The sequence below is a fragment of the Macaca nemestrina genome, chromosome 13, assembly GCF_043159975.1.
Source record: "Macaca nemestrina isolate mMacNem1 chromosome 13, mMacNem.hap1, whole genome shotgun sequence".
Lineage (NCBI taxonomy): Eukaryota > Metazoa > Chordata > Mammalia > Primates > Cercopithecidae > Macaca > Macaca nemestrina.
Genome location: NC_092137.1, coordinates 122193823 through 122211039, shown reverse-complemented (window position 1 = coordinate 122211039; position 17217 = coordinate 122193823). Strand labels below are relative to the sequence as shown.

Here is a 17217-nt window from a genome sequence, read left to right as displayed (position 1 = left end):
GACAGGGCAACGGGGCAGCAGGGCCCATGCGTCCTGGGTCCATGGGAAGGTGGCGATCTCTAATTATGAGAGGGTGCTGCTCAGCAAGGGGTGGGCACTCAGTGCTATTTCAGCTCTAGCTTTATTTTGCATTGTAAAAGTGATGCATGTCACACCAAAAGAAATTAGGAAAATGTTTTTTAAAATCATAAATAAAAAAGTAAAAATCACCTGACATCGCACCTCCCCTCGAGATGTAGCCATGGTTAGTTAACAAGTTTGTGTGTGTGTGTGTGTGTGTGTGTGTGTGTGTGTGTGTGTGTGTGTGTGTGTGTTTTGAGACGGAGTCTCGCTCTGTTGCCCAGGCTGGAGTGCGGTGGCGCGATCTCGGCTCACTGCAAGCTCCGCCTCCCGGGTTTACGCCATTCTCCTGCCTCAGCCTCCCGAGTAGCTGGGACTACAGGCACCCACCACCGTGATTGGCTAATTTTTTGTATTTTCAGTAGAGACGGGGTTTCACCGTGTTAGCCAGGATGGTCTCGCTCTCCTGACCTCGTGATCCACTGGCCTCAGCCTCCCAAAGTGCTGGGATTACAGGCGTGAGCCACCGCGCCCGGCCTTGTGTATTGTTTTTAAAGGACAGGTCTGATCCCTGCCCCCACAGCCCTGGAGGTCTGGCCTCCTACCGAGATGTGAATAACGCTCCTCTGCCAACTGCAGCTGAACAGTGTTGCCTTAGGCTTTGAGGGCCAAGGAGGCACCCTCTGCATTCCTGGGGAAGTCCAGGGAGGGCCACATGGAGGAAGTGGTCTAGGAATTGGATCTTGAAGTTCAAGGATCCCTTATGCCTGTCTTGTTGTCTTTCCCCCTCCTGTATCCCCTCGTTCAGCACCTTTTAGGACAAGAGCAGCTCCCACCTTGTCCCACTGTGCAGCTGACAGGGGGGCACACTGCAGGGGCTGCGATGGGGAGGCCTGCCCTGTTGGGGGCAGGAAAGCAGAGGCGCAGCTCTTGTGTGGGCCGCTCAGTCACACCCTCTCTGTTGTGCAGTGCACAGCCTGTGTGACTGTACATGGCAGTCATGTACGGAGAGTTCTTCCACCCACTATTTTGGCCCATGCCCTGGCCACACCGGAGCACGATGGAGGAGCAGGGCTACAAGCCTTCCCCTCTCTCATCTGTGTCCCACTCCAGACAGCAGCGACGGTGAGCTGGAGCTGTCCACGGTGCGCCACCAGCCGGAGGGGCTGGACCAGCTGCAGGCCCAGACCAAGTTCACCAAGAAGGAGTTGCAGTCTCTCTACAGGGGCTTTAAGAATGTGAGTGTTCCCCATTCCCCGGGGAGAGGCCTTGGAGACCCGGGCCCAGGGAGATCTGGAAACTTCTCTGTGCCACAGTAAATATCCCAGGGGGCCTTGAAGCGGCTTCTGTGTTGTGGGAAGCTGTCTGGCGGGGGCAGGCCCCGGAATGGGCGTCACTGAGGCTGCCACGCTCCCCTCTCCGTGTCTCTGCTGCTGGTACAGAGGAAGAGGGTATGGGGGAGCAGTCAGCCCCTTCCTATTCACCCCTGCTCCCTCTCACCCCACCCCTGCCCGGGCTTCCACAACCCAGGCCAGGAGGTCTCAGCAGTGCCACGGGCAGCAGGCAGCCTCCAAGGGGGTGGAGAGAGGCCAGCCAGGCACCGTGCAGAGTCGGGCTTGGAGCTGGGGGTGGCTGAGGGCTGAGGGGGTGCCTTCCTGCTGCAGGAGTGTCCCACGGGCCTGGTGGACGAAGACACCTTCAAACTCATTTACGCACAGTTCTTCCCTCAGGGAGGTGAGTCCGAGGCAGGGCAGTTCTGCTATGTCCCGAGTGTGGAGGGAGGGGACCCTCCTGCTGCCCCTTGCATCCTGGAGGCTTGGTGCGGCCCCTGTCCCATGGAAAACAGGGACTCCAAACCAGGACACAGTTAGCACCCCCAGCTGGGGTTGCCTGGGGTGGGGGATGAGTCACCAGGCAGCCCCGACACACCCCAGCCTGTTCCTTGCCCTCCCCAGATGCCACCACCTATGCACACTTCCTCTTCAACGCCTTCGATGCCGATGGGAACGGGGCCATCCACTTTGAGGTAGGTCCTCCCGGATTCCTCCCACATGACCTGCCCCTGTGGCTGCCGGGCTGAATCGCTGCCCTGGCGTCACTCTCAGGGCTGTCGAGAGAGCCATGGTCCTGGGTGGGAAGGATCTTGTGAGTCACCCTGGGAACGAGTGGATGTGGCTGGCCCTGGGCCGGTGAGCTCTGGGGTGTTTGACTTTGCTGGGCCGGTACCACGTTCTCAGCCTTTTCTTCCATTTGAGAGTTTGTATCCAGCTCTCCCAGTCAAGGGAGCCCCCGAGGCACACACGGGTGGTAGTGACCCAGCAGGAATTTGCATTTTCAAAGGGATCAGGGCTTAACCCAGAGGCCTGGTTTGCTGATGGTGGGATGTGCGACCTCCATTTTCAGAATTTACTCCTTGTTACCCAGAAAATAGGCCAGAAATATCTAGAAAGCTTCCCAGCCGGAGCAGCCTCCAGGGCTCATCCCAGCTGGGCACTGAGAGTGAAGCCTGGAGTTACCCACTGGCGGAGGGAGAAGCCTATCCCCTACCCAGACAGCTTCCCTGTGGGGCCCAGCCGGGCTCCTCCCAGCCCCGCCACAAGGGATCGTTGGAGAGAGGCCCCATCTACGGAACCCAGGACTCTAAAAATAGCTGCAGGCGAAAAGCTGAAACCGCTTTGGGGAGGAAAACCTTGCTGAGAGCCGGCTTGATCGATATCCCGACAACTTGGCTTCCAGGCCAAGGGCAGCTAACAGGAAAGCACAGAGAAGCACACGGGGCCAGAAGGCCCCGGCCGCACGGGGTAATAATAACTCGTCGATAACCGGCGCGGGTTGTTTTTATGCCGCGAGCCCGCTGGGCACACTGACGCTCCCCGCCTGCCCCGTGGCCACAGGACCCCTCCACTCTGAGCCACACACCGAGGGCTCTACACGCAGAAGCAGACCGTGCTTTCAAATCTCGTTTTCAGATTTAAAATACCAACCCCACAGCACACAGAAAGCACCTGGTTAGCATGGAGGAGCCTCAGGGAGGACTCAGGGTCCTTTCCCTGCCCCTTCCTCCTGGGGTCTGCCAGAGGAGCCCCCCACCCAGCCTCCCACGGCTCCACCCTCACTGGGGCCTGGTGCCCTCTGGGGCTTCCTCCCCACTCTGCTGGGCTGGTCTCCTGGTTCTGGGATCCCTGATCTTCCTTTCTCTTGCTTTCCTCTCTGTGTGTTCAGGGGCTCACCGCCCAGCCGCTTCCTATAAAAGAGGATGTGAGCTGTAACTTTGGAGCCTTTGAGCACCAGGAGTGTCTTTATTCTGTTCTTACTCCTGCTTGATCCATTGTAGGGACCAGCTCTCCCGGGGGTGCTGTTCTCCTTCAGAGCGGGGGTGGCGTCGTGCCCTGGGCCTCCTGCCTCAGGTGCCCCTGCTGACGCTGTCCTGTGAATGGGACCTGATTTTGCTTTTTCTGTTTGGCTTTGCTTTTCTCTCAGAAAGTTTATAGGATCCTCTCTTTGCACCCAATTTGCTAAAATTTCACTATGATCTATGCCTACAACTAAACTGCAGGCTGTTTTCACACATTGTGCCAAGACGTGGTGGATGCTGGAGATCTCTGCTTCCGGTCTGGGAAATCGTGTTTTCTGATTGCTCCGACCCGCTCTCCTCCGTTTTCTCCCATTCTTCCCGAACTGCCTGTGTCCCAGCATCGGCCGCTCTGGAGTGCACCTGTCATTACCCTCTTTCTCCCCTATGTTCCAGCTGTTTGCCTTCTCATTCCACTTCCTGGAAGATTCCATTTGCTCTCCCAACATTTCTTCTAAGTCTGTCATTTTGCTTTCTTATTTTTAATTTCCAAGAGCTCTTTCTTTTTTCCAGTTACCCCTTTTGTATGACATCCTATTCTTATTTTAGTGATGCAAGATTTCTAATCTCTGAACCTAATAGTTGTTGTCGAGTTTTTTCTCCTGGGATAATTTTTGTTCTTCCAAATTGCTTTTCTCTGTCTCTCTCTCTCATGGTACAGATTTCCTCCAATCCCAAAAATCTAGCACTTGAGGGGCCTCAGGGCCCCGATGCATGGCCCTGTCCCTTGCACTCTGACTGTCCTCCATCCGACTTCGCTGGTACAGCCCTTTTCTCACCCCTTTCTTTCCGAGCAGCCTGGGAGGACCTTTCACCTTTAAACCTTCCAAGAGGTAGAGGGAAAACCTGCTTTCTACCAACTGCTGTAACAAAACAGTTGAAGTTGTCACATGGAAACCATTCGAACTGTCATATTTTGTCACATTAGTAATAAAGGGTCACACGCCAAAGGCAATGGCCACACACAGCATGTCATGACTCAAGAGTTGAACACCAGGGTTGGGCAAGGTGGCCCTGGAATTAAATCCCAGCACTTTTGAAGGCCAAGGTAGGAGGATTACTTGGGGCCAGGAGTTACAGACCAGCCTGGACAACATAGTGAGACCATCTCTGTCAGTATAAAATAAATTTGCCAGGCATGGATTACTCCAGGGGGTCCCAGCTACTCAGGAGGCTGAGGTGGAGGATCGCTTGAGGCTGGGAGTTGGGGACTGCAGTGAGCCGTGATGGCACCACAGCATTCCAGCCTGGTGACCGTCTGAGACTGTCTCTAAAAACAAACCACAAACAAAAAGCTGAGCATCATTCCTCTAGCTTTTTAGGCTAGAAGTTTTCAAGCACCTTTGCCATGCAGATGCTTGGCAGAGTAAACACAGAGCACCTCCTTTATTAACAGAGCACCCCCAGGCGTCTCCCGAGGCAGCACGGCATTAAACGGTCTAGGACACCATATATATTTGAATGTCTTTATCTGACCTCAGTATCAGCTACCATGCCGCTCCTGACACACATGCAGACACATGCGCATGCACCTGGCCATGCCGCTCCTGACACACATGCAGACACATGCGCGTGCACTCACCCAGGTGCACACACACACAGGTGCAGACACCCAGGTGCACATTCACAGGTGCACACACTCACCCAGGTGCACACACACAGGTTCACACACTCACCCAGGTGCACACATCCAGGTTCACACACCCAGGTGCATACACACAGGTTCACACACTCACACAGGTGCACACACCCAGGTTCACACACCCGGGTGCACACCTTCACACAAGTGCACACACTCACCCAGCTTCACACACCCAGTGCACACAGTCACCCAGGTGCATACACACAGGTTCACACACCCAGGTGCACACTGTTGCACAGGTGCACACACCCAGGTGCACACACTCACCCAGATTCACACACTCACACAGGTGCATACCCTCACACAGGTTCACACACTCACCTAGATGTACACACTCACCCAGGTTCACACACCCAGTGCACACACCCAGGTGCACACACACACAGGTTCACACACCCAGTGCACACACACAGGTGCATACACACAGGTTCACACACTCACCCAGGTGCACACCCTCACACAGGTGCACACCCGTGCATGCGCTCACACGCGGGCACACACTCGTCCTGTGCTGACCTGAATGGACGCCGTCAGTCTCTTAGGGAGGCTCTGCGCCTATGGAGACGTGAATTTCAGTGGAAGCCACACAGCAACTGGAACTAGACCTGGGCAGTGATTGGATTGTCACGCCCCGCCCTCTCTTTCCCCACAGGACTTTGTGGTCGGCCTCTCCATCCTGCTGCGGGGCACAGTCCACGAGAAGCTCAAGTGGGCGTTTAATCTCTACGACATTAACAAGGATGGCTACATCACCAAAGAGGTAGTGGAGGGCTGGGGGCAGGGGCTGTCCCCTCCTCCCCTCCTGCTGCTCTACCCCCCACCCCTCTTCCTCTCCCTGCTCCTGCTGCCCTCTTGTCTTCTCCCGATCTCCATCCAGAGACTGGCCCCGGGGACAGCAGCCAGCGGGCTCTCCTCCTCTCCTGGGCCCTCAGTCCTGGACACCCAGGTGTGGAGGGTGGGCTCATGTACCCTGCACCACACATCTCGGTCCAGCTCAGCAAGTGTTCCGGTCATCCTGTCTGACACAGAAGGCCTGGGGGAGACTTAAGTGGAGAAGCCAGAGGTCCTGGCCTTGGCCCCCACCGAGTGAAGGGGGCAGTGTGGTCCCTTAAGGCATGGGTGGAGATGGGAGCCCTCCCGCACGGACCCACAGACAGGTTTCATTTGGTCCAAGCACTTTTTCTGCTACAGCGTCACATTTTGGAGATAAGCACACAATCCATCTCCCACTTCCCTGGGAGACGAGCTTCCCCTGGAGTCAGAAGCTCGCTCTGGGTGCCCCGGAAGCGGGAAGGCTCCTCTGTCCAGCTCGTCTGGCGCCTCGCACTCACTGGCCTGGAGGTGCCCTGCACTCTTGGATGCCGCCTGCTCCCTTTGGGCCCTCACAGCCACCCCAGCCTTGCAGCAGGCTCATGCCAACCTCCCCCTCCAGGAGATGCTGGCCATCATGAAGTCCATCTATGACATGATGGGCCGCCACACCTACCCCATCCTGCGGGAGGACACACCGGCAGAGCACGTGGAGAGGTTCTTCCAGGTGAGCGCGCACCAGCCCTGCCTAGGGAGAGGAACCGGGCAGAGAAGGGGCTCTCGCTTTTGGGCCCCCTCCCCCGGGCAAGTGCCTTGCCCCTCCAAGCCTCCCCACTCCTCATGAGGAGGTTAAACTTGCCCCTCCCATCTGGCTGGTTGTCAGAACCCCTGAGAAGCGAACTACACCGCCGCTCTGCCTTGTGGACCTCATCTGGGGGCCAGGGCTGGGATCCCGAGGCAGCTGACCCCGGGCCAGAGCTCCATGCCGCCTGAGAGCTGTATGGCTCCTCCAGGAAGATGCTCTGGGAGAGGAGTGGGTTGGGGGCCTTCACCTGTATGCATGGGGGTACAGGGGCTGCAGGCTTTGCCGCGCGCTTGCTGGGGCCACTAGACATGGGCCGTCCTGTGACTCAGTTGCTCCCTCTGCCCTGGCTGCCTCTCAGGGAGGTGAGTGTGGGGACAGATTCTGGGAAACCCAAGCCCAGGAAGGCTCAGGGAAGTGGCCTAGGGGAGCAGGGGGAAGATGCGTGGAGCCTCAGCAGTCGGTTGGGAGGTAGCTATGAAGGGTTCATTGTGTGGCCTGGATCCAGAGGAGTCACAGGGGACAAGTCGGAGTGGAGGGACCCCACCCGCCCATCCATCCACCTGTGACTTCTGCGTCCTCAGGCCCGGGGCAGGGCTGTCTCTGCTGGGGCACAGAGTCACCTTGGGCGTGGCTTGGGTTGCAGAAAATGGACCGGAACCAGGATGGGGTGGTGACCATTGAAGAGTTCCTGGAGACCTGTCAGAAGGTAGGCGGCACGGGAGGCCGGGCCACAGTTCTCTACAGGCTCTGCTACAGAGGTGGGTGGTTGGCAGCGCCCGCCCCTTCCCTCACCCCAGTCCCACCCCTGCCAGCCCAGGATGTGACAGCTGTCCTTGGCCCCTCGCCACCTCCTGGGCAGCCCCAAGCTCCACTTGCCCTCTTGTCTGAGTCTCCTCCTCCCCACCCACCCCTGTAGCCCACAGCATCACCCCGCTCCCCCCACACCCTCCCTCAGCCCTGCCCCTGGAGAGTCTCAAGTTAGGGGCAGACATGGGGCCAGCCAGAGGGAGAGGGTCACTGTGGGGAGGCACCAGAGCCTCTGCAGTGTTGCTGCTGGCCCTTCCAGAGAGCACCTCAGGGGGCAGGATGCTGGGCCTCCAGCACCTCCACTGCCCCACTCCCAGAGCATTCCTGGTCAGCCCCCGCCTCTGCTGGAGGCCAGCCGGGGTCCCCTTCATCAGCTTGTCCCAGACGGGCTTGCAGTCAGGAGTGGGGTTGAAGATAGGCTGTGCCTCACCAGCCGGGGACCTCGGACTTCACCTCCCTGTCCCCCAGCTCCCCTCCACCCAATGAGATAGACAGACAGGAAGTTGGTGCAGTCTCCGAGTCCCTGGCGGGAATCTGCTCAAGGAGGTCGGATTTGGAGCCCACCTAACACCTGACCGGCGTCCCTTCCTCTCTCCACGCAGGACGAGAACATCATGAGCTCCATGCAGCTGTTTGAGAATGTCATCTAGGACACGTCCGGAGAAGTGCATGGCCATGGCCACCTCCACCCCCAAAAACCTCCATCCTGCCAGGAACAGCCTCCGAGAAACTTTTAAAAAATAGATTTGCAAAAAGTGAACAGATTGCTACACACACACACACACACACACACACACACACACACACAGATACAGCCATTCATCTGGGCTGGCAGGGAGGGGCTGAGTCTGGCTGGGAGCCGAGTCCAGGAGCCCCAACCAGCCCTCCCCAGGCCAGTGAGGCGAGGCTGCTTCTGGTAAGCGGTTGACAGAGCAGGTCTGCAGGCCACCAGCTGCTGGATGTCACCAGGAAGGGGCTCAAGTGCCCCTGCAGGGGAGGGTCCAACCTCCGGTGAGCCCACCTCGTCCCGTTCTCCATTCTGCTTTCTTGCCACACAGTGGGCCGGCTCCGGGCTCCCCTGGCCTCCTCCCCACAGCCACTCCCTACCTACTACCTACGCCTCTAGAAAGCCTCTTACCTCAGGACCCCAGAGGGACCAGCTGGGGGGCAGGGGAGAGGGGTGATGGAGGCCGAGCCTGCAGCTTTCTGGAAATGCTTTCCTGGGGGTCGCAGGACCCCCTGCCACTCCACTGACCTGGAAGAGCTGGGTACCAGGCCACCCACTGTGGGGCAAGCCTGGGTGGTGAGGGCCACTGGGCCCCATTCTCCCTCCATGGCAGGAAGGCGGGGGATTTCAAGCTTGGGGACTGGTCGTGGTGGAAAATCCGAGGGCACTCTGCGCTTCCACAGGGTGGGATGAGCCTTTCCTTGTCCTAGTCCTGGTTCAGTGGGAATGCAGTGGGTGGGGCTGTACACACCCTCCAGCACAGACTGTTCCCTCCAAGGTCCTCTTAGGTCCCGGGAGGAGGCACATGGTTCAGGGACTGGCAGCCAGGGAGCCCGGGGCAGAGCTCAGAGGGGCCTGGGAAGGGGTGCGTCCCTCCTCTTCCTGCAGTGCCCCTCCTGTGGCCCAGCGGCTTGGCTGAGCCCCCTCTCCTGAAGCAGTGTCGCCGTCCCTCTGCCCAGGCTTGCCCCAGCCTTGCACAAAAAGCACAAGCATTCCTTAGCAGCTCAGGCGCAGCCCCGGTGGGAGCCCAGCACACCGCTTCTCAGAGGCCAGGCCCTCCTGCTGGCTGAGGCTCGGGCCCAGGAGCCCCAGTACGGTGGCCCTAGGGAAGAGGCCTGGGGGGTCTGCCCTGTGCCTGAGATCAGCAGGGCCCCAAAGCCCAGCCCGGCTGACCAACATTTAAAAGCACAAACCCTGGGGACTCTGCTTGGCGGTCCCCTCCATCTGGGGATGGAGAGTGCCAGCCCAAAGCTGGAGCCAGCGGTGAGGGCTGAGGAGCCTGCGGCTGGGTGGTCAGCGGAAACCCCGGAGGAGAGAGACGCTGCTCGCACCTGCCCGGGCCTCACCGAGAAGGAACCTGGTCCCAGGCCGCACGGCCCCTCCAGGAACATTCCCACATAATACATTCCATCGCAGCCAGCCCAGCTCCACTCAGGGCTGGCCTGGGGAGTCCCCGAGTGTCCCAGGAGGCCAGCCCCAGGGTGAGCAGGGCCCTCAGAGGCAAGGCGGTGTGGTGGAGGCCCCTCGGCATTCGGGCACAGCATGGCCTCCCCCGCGGAACTGCAGGGACACCGGCTCCAGACTCCAGGCTGACCGGGGGCCTCTGCCTCCAGGAGGGCATCAGCTTTCCCTGGCTCAGGGATCTTCTCCCTCCCCTCTCCCCCTGCCCGGCCCTCCCAGCTGGTGTCACTCTGCTAAGACCAAGGCCTCAGGAGAGCGTCCCCACCACACCCCTGCCCGCATTGACCTCGGGGCCAGACTGGCTGCACAGCCCAACCGGGAGGGGTCTGCCTCCCGCGCTGGGACCAGACCGGCCGCATGTCTGCATGGCAGAAGCGTCTCCCTCGGCCACGGCCTGGGAGGGTGGTTCCTGTTCTCAGCATCCACTAATACTCAGTCCTGTATATTTTAATAAAATAAACTTGACAAAGGAGAGGGATTCCTGTTGGCTTTATCCCAGCTCTGAACTTCAGCTCAGCTTTTCCACCCCTGCTGCCATTAGCCGCGGATCCTGCCCCGAGCTGTGCTGGTAAACATTTGAGAGCTGGCTCTGGGGGCAGAGAACGCCCTTCAAATTCTCAGGCTCGCAGTGTGACCTCACTGAGGCCGAGTGAGGCTGAGATGCACACAGTGGGCCTTCGGGGCCTTCCTGGGAAGCGCCAGCCCTGGAGTCTCCACACAGACCCCACAGGGCAGGAGAACTTCTTGAGGCACCGTGTGTATTTCACCCCCAGATAATTTTTCTTTCCCAGTTGTGGGAAGTCATTCTGGGTGTCCCCTTGGCTGGGGAGTGAGGGCCACGGGGCAGAAGAAAGCAGTGTTTACCTGAACGTGTCTCCTGGTGTTTATTTTCAAAAGTATAAGCCGTGTGAGGACAATGATTGAGAAGGGACAAGAATGAGAGCCCGGGGGAGGGAGAAGGAGGGTTCCCCAACTCCCCAGTTCAAATGGAAGAAATCCAAACACGTCCTAAGCAAGCAAGATAAAAGGGAGCTCACCTAAACACGTTACAGTGAATTGCAGAACACCAAAGACAGATGACAAAGACAGCCAGAGGCAGACTGACGGCCAGCTCTCCTCAGTGATAGTGATGCGGAAAGACGGGGGAATGGCACGTCCAGTTTGCCGAGAGAAAAGTAACTGCCAACCTGGAATTTTACACCAGGCTAATAAAATATTTTCAGTGTGGCACGGTGGCTCATGCCTGTAATCCCAGCACTTTGGGAGGCTGAGGCGGGTGGATCACCTGAGGACAGGAGTTCAAGACCAGCCTGGCCAACATGGTGAAACCCCATCTCTACTAAAAATACAAAAAATTAGCTGGGCCTGGTGGTGAGGGCCTGTAATCCCAGCTACTAGGGAGGCTGAGGCAGGAGAATTGCTTGAACCTGGGAGGCGGGGGTTGCAGTGAGCTGAGATGGTGCCACTGCCCTCCAGCCTGGGGTGGAATAGACTCTGTCACTAAATAAATAAATAAATAAGAGACTTTGCCACCAATAGATAATAAAGAAAAGTCCAAGGGCTTTAGTTCATGTGGAAGCAAGGCGATCTCCCAGCTAAAAGGTCGAAGATGCAAGAAGCATGAAGGGTGTAGAGAGCAGTAAATATTGAGGGAATCTGAAGAAATGCAATGTTAGTTGCAAAAATAGTAAAAAAAAAAATATATATATATATATATATATATATATATATATATACACACATATGATTTCCAAAAATAGCTAATGCAATATTTCTAGTCTCACTGCTCTCCAGACCTTAGCACTTCCTCACCAAGAGATGGAGACTGGTTCTCCTGCCCTCAGAACTCAGTAGGACTTCATGTGACTGTCTTGATAACTAGAACGCGGCAGAAGTGCGGCTCACTCACTCACATGCTTGACAGTTGGTGCTGCTGGCAGTAAGCCGCAGCATCAGTTGGGGTTGTTGGCGGGAACACATCTATGGCTCTCCGTGTGGCCTGGGCTTCCCTGCAGTGTGGTGACGAGGTTCCCAAGGGCAAGTGTCCTCAGAGAGAACCAGGCACGAGGGCACGAGCCGTATTGCCTCGGATGACCTAGCCTCAGAAGTCAAGTTTCATCACTTCTTCCACGTTCTATTCATCAAGAGTCACATGAAGTCCTACTGAGTTTTGAGCGTAGGAGAACTAGTCTCCATCTCTTGATGAGGAAGTGATAAGGTCTGGGAGAGCAGTGAGACTAGAAATATTGCGTTAGTTATTTTTGGAAATTACACTGAATTTTTTTTTTTTTTTTTTTTTACTATTTTTGCAAGTAACATTGCATTTCTTTAGATTCCCTCAATATTTACTGCTCTCTACACCCTTCATGCTTCTTGCATCAGCCTCAAGCACAGAGGACAGACAGAAGTTCCCCAAGCACCCTTGTGACGTAGTCACCCATCTGCCACAACACAAACCCCAGTTCACCGTTCACCTTGGGCAAGTCACACAATCTCGCTGTGCCTTGGTTTTCTCATCTGTAAAACAAGCACAAGGAGACAGACTGCATGACAGAATCAGGCTTCAATGAGCACAGGATGTTCAGATAGCACATCCAGCTCCAGCAGTGGGGTTAGACCATCTCATGGCCTGGCGTTTGGGAACAGAACATTCCCTGCCCTGGCACTGCTTCTGCTAAACGCGGCTGCCCTCTGCCTCGATTCTGTCTTGTGCAGCATCTTCTCTCCGTAGGGCAAACTCCCACCACCCCCAGAGGAGTTGACTGGACTGAGGATGGCCCTTTCTGCTGGGCACAGCTTTCCCCTGCCAAGCCTCTCAATGGCCCATGGATTGGCTGCCCCTGGGACAGGGTCAGGGCTGGTCCCATCCGCTCTGGGAGCCAGCACTCCCAGGTCCTCACTGGGTGCGGCTCCCACCCAGTCAATGTAGAAGTCTGGGTGGGAAAGGGGCAAAGGCAGGGGAAATCCTCTTGCTCCCCTCACCCTGCCCAGAGGACACAGAAGAGCTGTGTCCCCAGTCCACATCCCCTCCCCTCACCCTGCCCAGAGGACAGAGAAGAGCTGTGTCCCCAGTCCACATCCTAGGTGACTGCTTGACACACGCCATATCTCTAAAGCCTTGCAGCATCTACAGCACGGGGCAATGCTTCCATTCTGGAACTTTCCGTGTCGTCTTCAGTATGTCAGTTTACCTTGCTGGGCCTCGGTTTCCCTTATCTGTAAAATAAGCAACGAGAACAACAAAATTCCTCTGCTAGGGCTGGTGTGATGATTCCACGTACACATCTCCTCATCTCTTAATGAACACAGGCGTCCCTCCTTCCTAGCCACTGACGTGTGCCTGCATCTGTCCCCTTTTACGGAACGGTGACTCACACCGATAGGCCATCAGAGAGCGGACAGACATTTCAGAAGGAGTTTCCAGGTCTTAGAAACAAATCTATGCTGCTCCCCAGTTTTCTTGGTAACCCCAAGGCCCATGTGGGGACCAGCAGGCTGAGGAGGGGTAGTCGGGGCCATCGGGCCACAGCAGGCCACTCTCACCGCGCGGAAATGGGGAGGGAAGGGGGCCCAGAGCCGGCGCTGGCACCTGGGCCTGGCCTGTTGCATTCACCCCAAGGGCCCTCTCGACAGGTAGGGTGGGAAAGGCGGGTCCGAGACGGTGGCCAGCGCGCCCACACCCTCCCTGTAGCACAGCTTTCCGGAGAATGGGCCGCTCGTGTTTAGAAGGTCCCAGGCTTCTCGGCTGCAGGAGCGATTTCGCAGGAGACAGGAGTGAGGCGCTCAAGTGCTGTGCCCCTCTCCACTGACCGCCGGGGGCGACAGGGCCCCACCACGGCCTCCCGCTCCTCCCTCCTTCGGCCCGAGGAAGCTCCTTGGAAGGAACTTGTCATTTCCTTCACAGCCCCAAAGATACGTTCCTATTTCTACTTCGCTGTCCACATGGTTTGCCCCCAAAACTGTATCAAGTAACCAGCCCACCGAGTGCACCAAGCTGGGTGCTGGGGACGGGCACGATGCGTGTCCCCGGCCTCATTCCCCGGGGCGCTCCTAAAAAGCCTGCCCCTGACCCGCCAGGCTTTCCGGATCGGACAGAAGACAGCTTGCGAACGCCACTCACACCCTTCACAGGCCCCGCCGGGTCCGGAAGACGGGAGACAGCAGCCTTCCAGGAGCCCACGGAAGGAGACCCTTGCAGATAACTGAGGCCTACAGACCCAGACTTCGACAGGACCACGGCCTGCCCCAGGGAGGCAGAGACCCTTCTGCACTTGCTAGGGACTCTGCGGCCTCTGACCCGTGCCCCGTGGCCCCGAACCCTCAGGAACACCAACACTGTCCTCCACGTTCACAGCCACCTCCCAGGCTCCCGAGGCTGCAGGGTGCTTTGTCCTCCCTGAGCCCTAATCATTGCATCTCTGCTTTGGGTGGGGCTTTGACCTTCACTCCCCTCACCTTCCAAGCTCTGCCTTCCCAGGTCTAGGCAAGGCAGGTGCCATTCCCCATTTATTAAACACCTTCCACACACAGGCATAGCTGCATCTTGAGTCCACAGGGAAGAGGCCGCAGTTCCTGCTGTCAGGAAATTCAAGTCTTGTGCGGGCAGCAGAAGGCAATGAGAACAGGCCCTGAAGGTGATGGGGCCGCGGATGCGGAAAGTGACCTCGGGGCACAGGCTGGGGACTGCGCTTGTGGGAATGCGATGGAGGGCTGGGACATCCCCGAGAACTGTGAACAGAACAGGAGTGAGCAGAGCCTTCCTTGGTGTGGGACATGTCTGCCATGTGTTCAGATCACTGAGGAGCCTTTGATCCCCGTCACCTGCCCTGACTTCCCTAGAGGGCACATTCCAGGCGGAGTTGTCTAGAGTGAGTAAGGCTTTGACACCGACCGCAGAGGACCTCTCTGACCCAGTCCTACCCTCCTCCAAAGGTGGTTCTCTGATCTGTTCATTGCCATCATCAACCTTCTGGGTCCCAGACAAGCCCCCAGGTCCAGAGGCACTACTGCCAGCCCAAAGCAGGTACGGGGCCCTCCCCCAGCCCTCTGGTCCTTTCACCTGGGCCCTAGCCCCTTGGGTTAGGGGCCTACCAAAGGCCGGCCATTCCTGGAGAGGAAATCGCTGGTCATATGCGGGCCAGCTGCAGTGGCCTGGACTTTGTCCCAGCCAGCTGGTTGTCAAGCGAGTGTGCAGAGTCAGTTCCCTGCAAGGTGAGCTTCACAGCGGTCAGAGATTGGGAAAGAGCTTGAGGGTGGGGGAGAGGTGGGGCCCCGCTGCACAGGGAAAGGGCTTGAGGGCCGGTGACAGAGCCAGCATGGCCAGCAGCAACCTCATGCCTGAGTGAGGCCAAGATGATGGTACTAGAGAGAAACTCTCCCCACCCCGCCCACACCCCCGCCACTCGAACATCTCACGGATCCAGAGGGGGAACATATGGGTCTTGTTCGCCTTTGGCCAGAGCTGAGAGGTCCTGGCAAAGGGGCTGTGTACTGGGCGGGGACTTGTCAGGAAGGCCCTGTGTGGCCCTGGAAGCGAGTCGGGCTCCTCCTGCACAGTGCTAGAGCACAGCCATCTTTAAGTGATGGTGGCAGCACTCAGTGGACCACCATTGCCTCCCCGGCCCACCCCCACCTGACTGCTGCCCGGCCACCGAGGGCCATCAGTCTTAGCACTGGGCTCCCTGCCAGCCCTGCACACCTTTCTGTTCTCTCTGTTCCTCAAGCAGGAAACCCGGCTTCTCTCGAGCTCACCAGACCTGGCCGTACCTGCCTTCGCTCCTGCACCTTGACCCATGCACAGAGTCCCCTCCGTTCAGCTCTTGACCAGCTTTGAACATAATCAAACCTTCCGTGCATACAGGATCTATGTCTACCCCATCTCTCTGCCTGAGATAAAAGGTCCCAGGAACTTCTCTCTCGCTCGTGGCCTTGGGCACCATGAGGGCAAGGAGGAAGGTCTCCTGACCGAGCACCAGTCTTCTGCCTCCCCAGCCTCCTCCCTCTTCTCCTGCCAGTAGCCCCCAGTCTCACTGGGAGACCCCTCCTCCACTCTCCATCCGTGAAGCCTTGGAGTCAGCTCTCACCTCCAAGGGAAAAGAGCGAGGCCAGGCCTAAGCCAATGGGTGCATTTTCCCCCTCGGGTCCCAGTGATTGGTGGGGGGTGGGCACATGACCTGATTACCATCGAGGCCCAGGGAGACCTTTGCTGGGAAGGCTGGGAAAGGTGCTCTCTCCTCCGCCATCTCTGAAGCTGCAAAGGTGTCAGTCCTGGAGCTGTTGCTGCCATTTTGCCACTGTGTCCTCACAGTGACATGGAAGGAAGCCCACAGGGGAAGCCCTGACTGAGGGCCGAAGAGAGAGGAAGCAAAACCTGGGGGGTGCAGCCCTGCAACTGCACCTGAAGCCACCTCCTCCCAATCTCTGGGCTATCCGCTTCTGCGAGCCAGGGGGAGGCAGGGCTTAGCCAGTGCGGCTGAAGTCAAGGTCACAGGGAGGGAGGCCCTGGCAGGGCTTCCAGGGAGGGGCCAGGCACAGGGCCCTGAGCCTTTGGGGTCGTGAGGCCAGCTGTGGGGTTACACCAGGGTCGAAGGCCCTTAGAGACATCTCTGCTGGCGGGGCCTGCACTGGAGGGCCTCAGCCTGGGCACCCACCCCAGCCCAGCCCCTCCTCCATCTCCTTTCCTCTCCTGAGCTCTCCTGGCTGTGTCCCAGCTCAGGAACACAGCATGTGAAGCCAGGCAGCACTTTTTCCCAGGTTTGAAAAATCACCAAATACAGTAAAACATCCAGAAACGAAAACTAAGGCCCCAAGGAGCCAGGCGCCCGTTAGTTCCTGGCAGCCGACCAGGATTTAGAAATCCTCAAGTTTCTTGCTTTGTGGACAAACTTTCCCGGCAGAAAACTTTCCAAGTAGGTAGAAGTGTGTTCTGGGCAGAGCAAACGGGCCCCAGAGGGGAGGAATCGCTGGCCTCCTCCTTTCTCCCCCACTGCGCCCCCACCCCATTCCCTGCCCACTACAGGGCCTCGTTCCCGCCGCCCCTGCAGATGTGGAAAAAGCGACAAGACACTGGTTGGCAGGGACGACTATCTATCCCATCTGTCCCACCCGATCCCCCATCTGCCCATTGCTTCATTCGTTCATTCATTCATTGAAACAAAAAACAACAAAAAATAAGTTGTGCACCCAGCACTGTGCCAGGGAATGGGGATAAAATGTCAGAATACCTGCAAAGCCTTCCCTGGTGGAGCCTATATTTTTTTGGAGACAAGACGTTAATAAATTAAATCCTATGAAAAGTATAAATTTACACCCGATGTCATGATCAGGAAGATGAGGCCCATGGTTTGGTGAGAGCTTTGGGCCAGGCGCATGACCTGGGGACTCCACCAGGGAGCAGCCTTTGAGCTCAGCCTGCAGGATGAGGAGGAAGGGGCTGGGGAAAGCGGTGAGGGGTGGGAGGGAGACAGCACTGCCAGGGGCTGCAGCCAGATCCCAGGTGCAAATGCTGGGGAAATGGGAGAGGACAGGGCAGAGCCACCCCAAAGGTGTTGGCC

At 57.6% G+C, this 17217-nt stretch overlaps 1 protein-coding gene and 1 long non-coding RNA gene across 4 annotated transcripts in view; one reads left to right on the top strand and one right to left on the bottom strand.

Moving 5' to 3' along the window:
• LOC105490018 (potassium voltage-gated channel interacting protein 3) overlaps nt 1-10136 on the top strand; it is a 92382-nt gene extending 82246 nt beyond the window's left edge. For all 3 annotated transcript variants that reach the window (XM_011755226.3, XM_011755227.3, XM_011755228.2), the window contains 7 exons: nt 1174-1298; nt 1725-1794; nt 2016-2086; nt 5707-5814; nt 6487-6591; nt 7313-7375; nt 8079-10136. In XM_011755226.3, the coding sequence (XP_011753528.1) occupies nt 1174-1298; nt 1725-1794; nt 2016-2086; nt 5707-5814; nt 6487-6591; nt 7313-7375; nt 8079-8126 (590 nt within the window). In that variant the 3' untranslated portion in view covers nt 8127-10136. The remainder of the gene's footprint in view (nt 1-1173; nt 1299-1724; nt 1795-2015; nt 2087-5706; nt 5815-6486; nt 6592-7312; nt 7376-8078) is intronic.
• A 1806-nt stretch (nt 10137-11942) lies between these two features.
• Nucleotides 11943-13023, bottom strand: LOC139357985 (uncharacterized). Its single transcript, XR_011612159.1, has 2 exons — nt 12702-13023; nt 11943-12181 (listed from the first exon to the last, which is right to left on the bottom strand). It is a non-coding gene; the product is annotated as an uncharacterized lncRNA (long non-coding RNA).
• Nucleotides 13024-17217: the final 4194 nt, after the last annotated feature.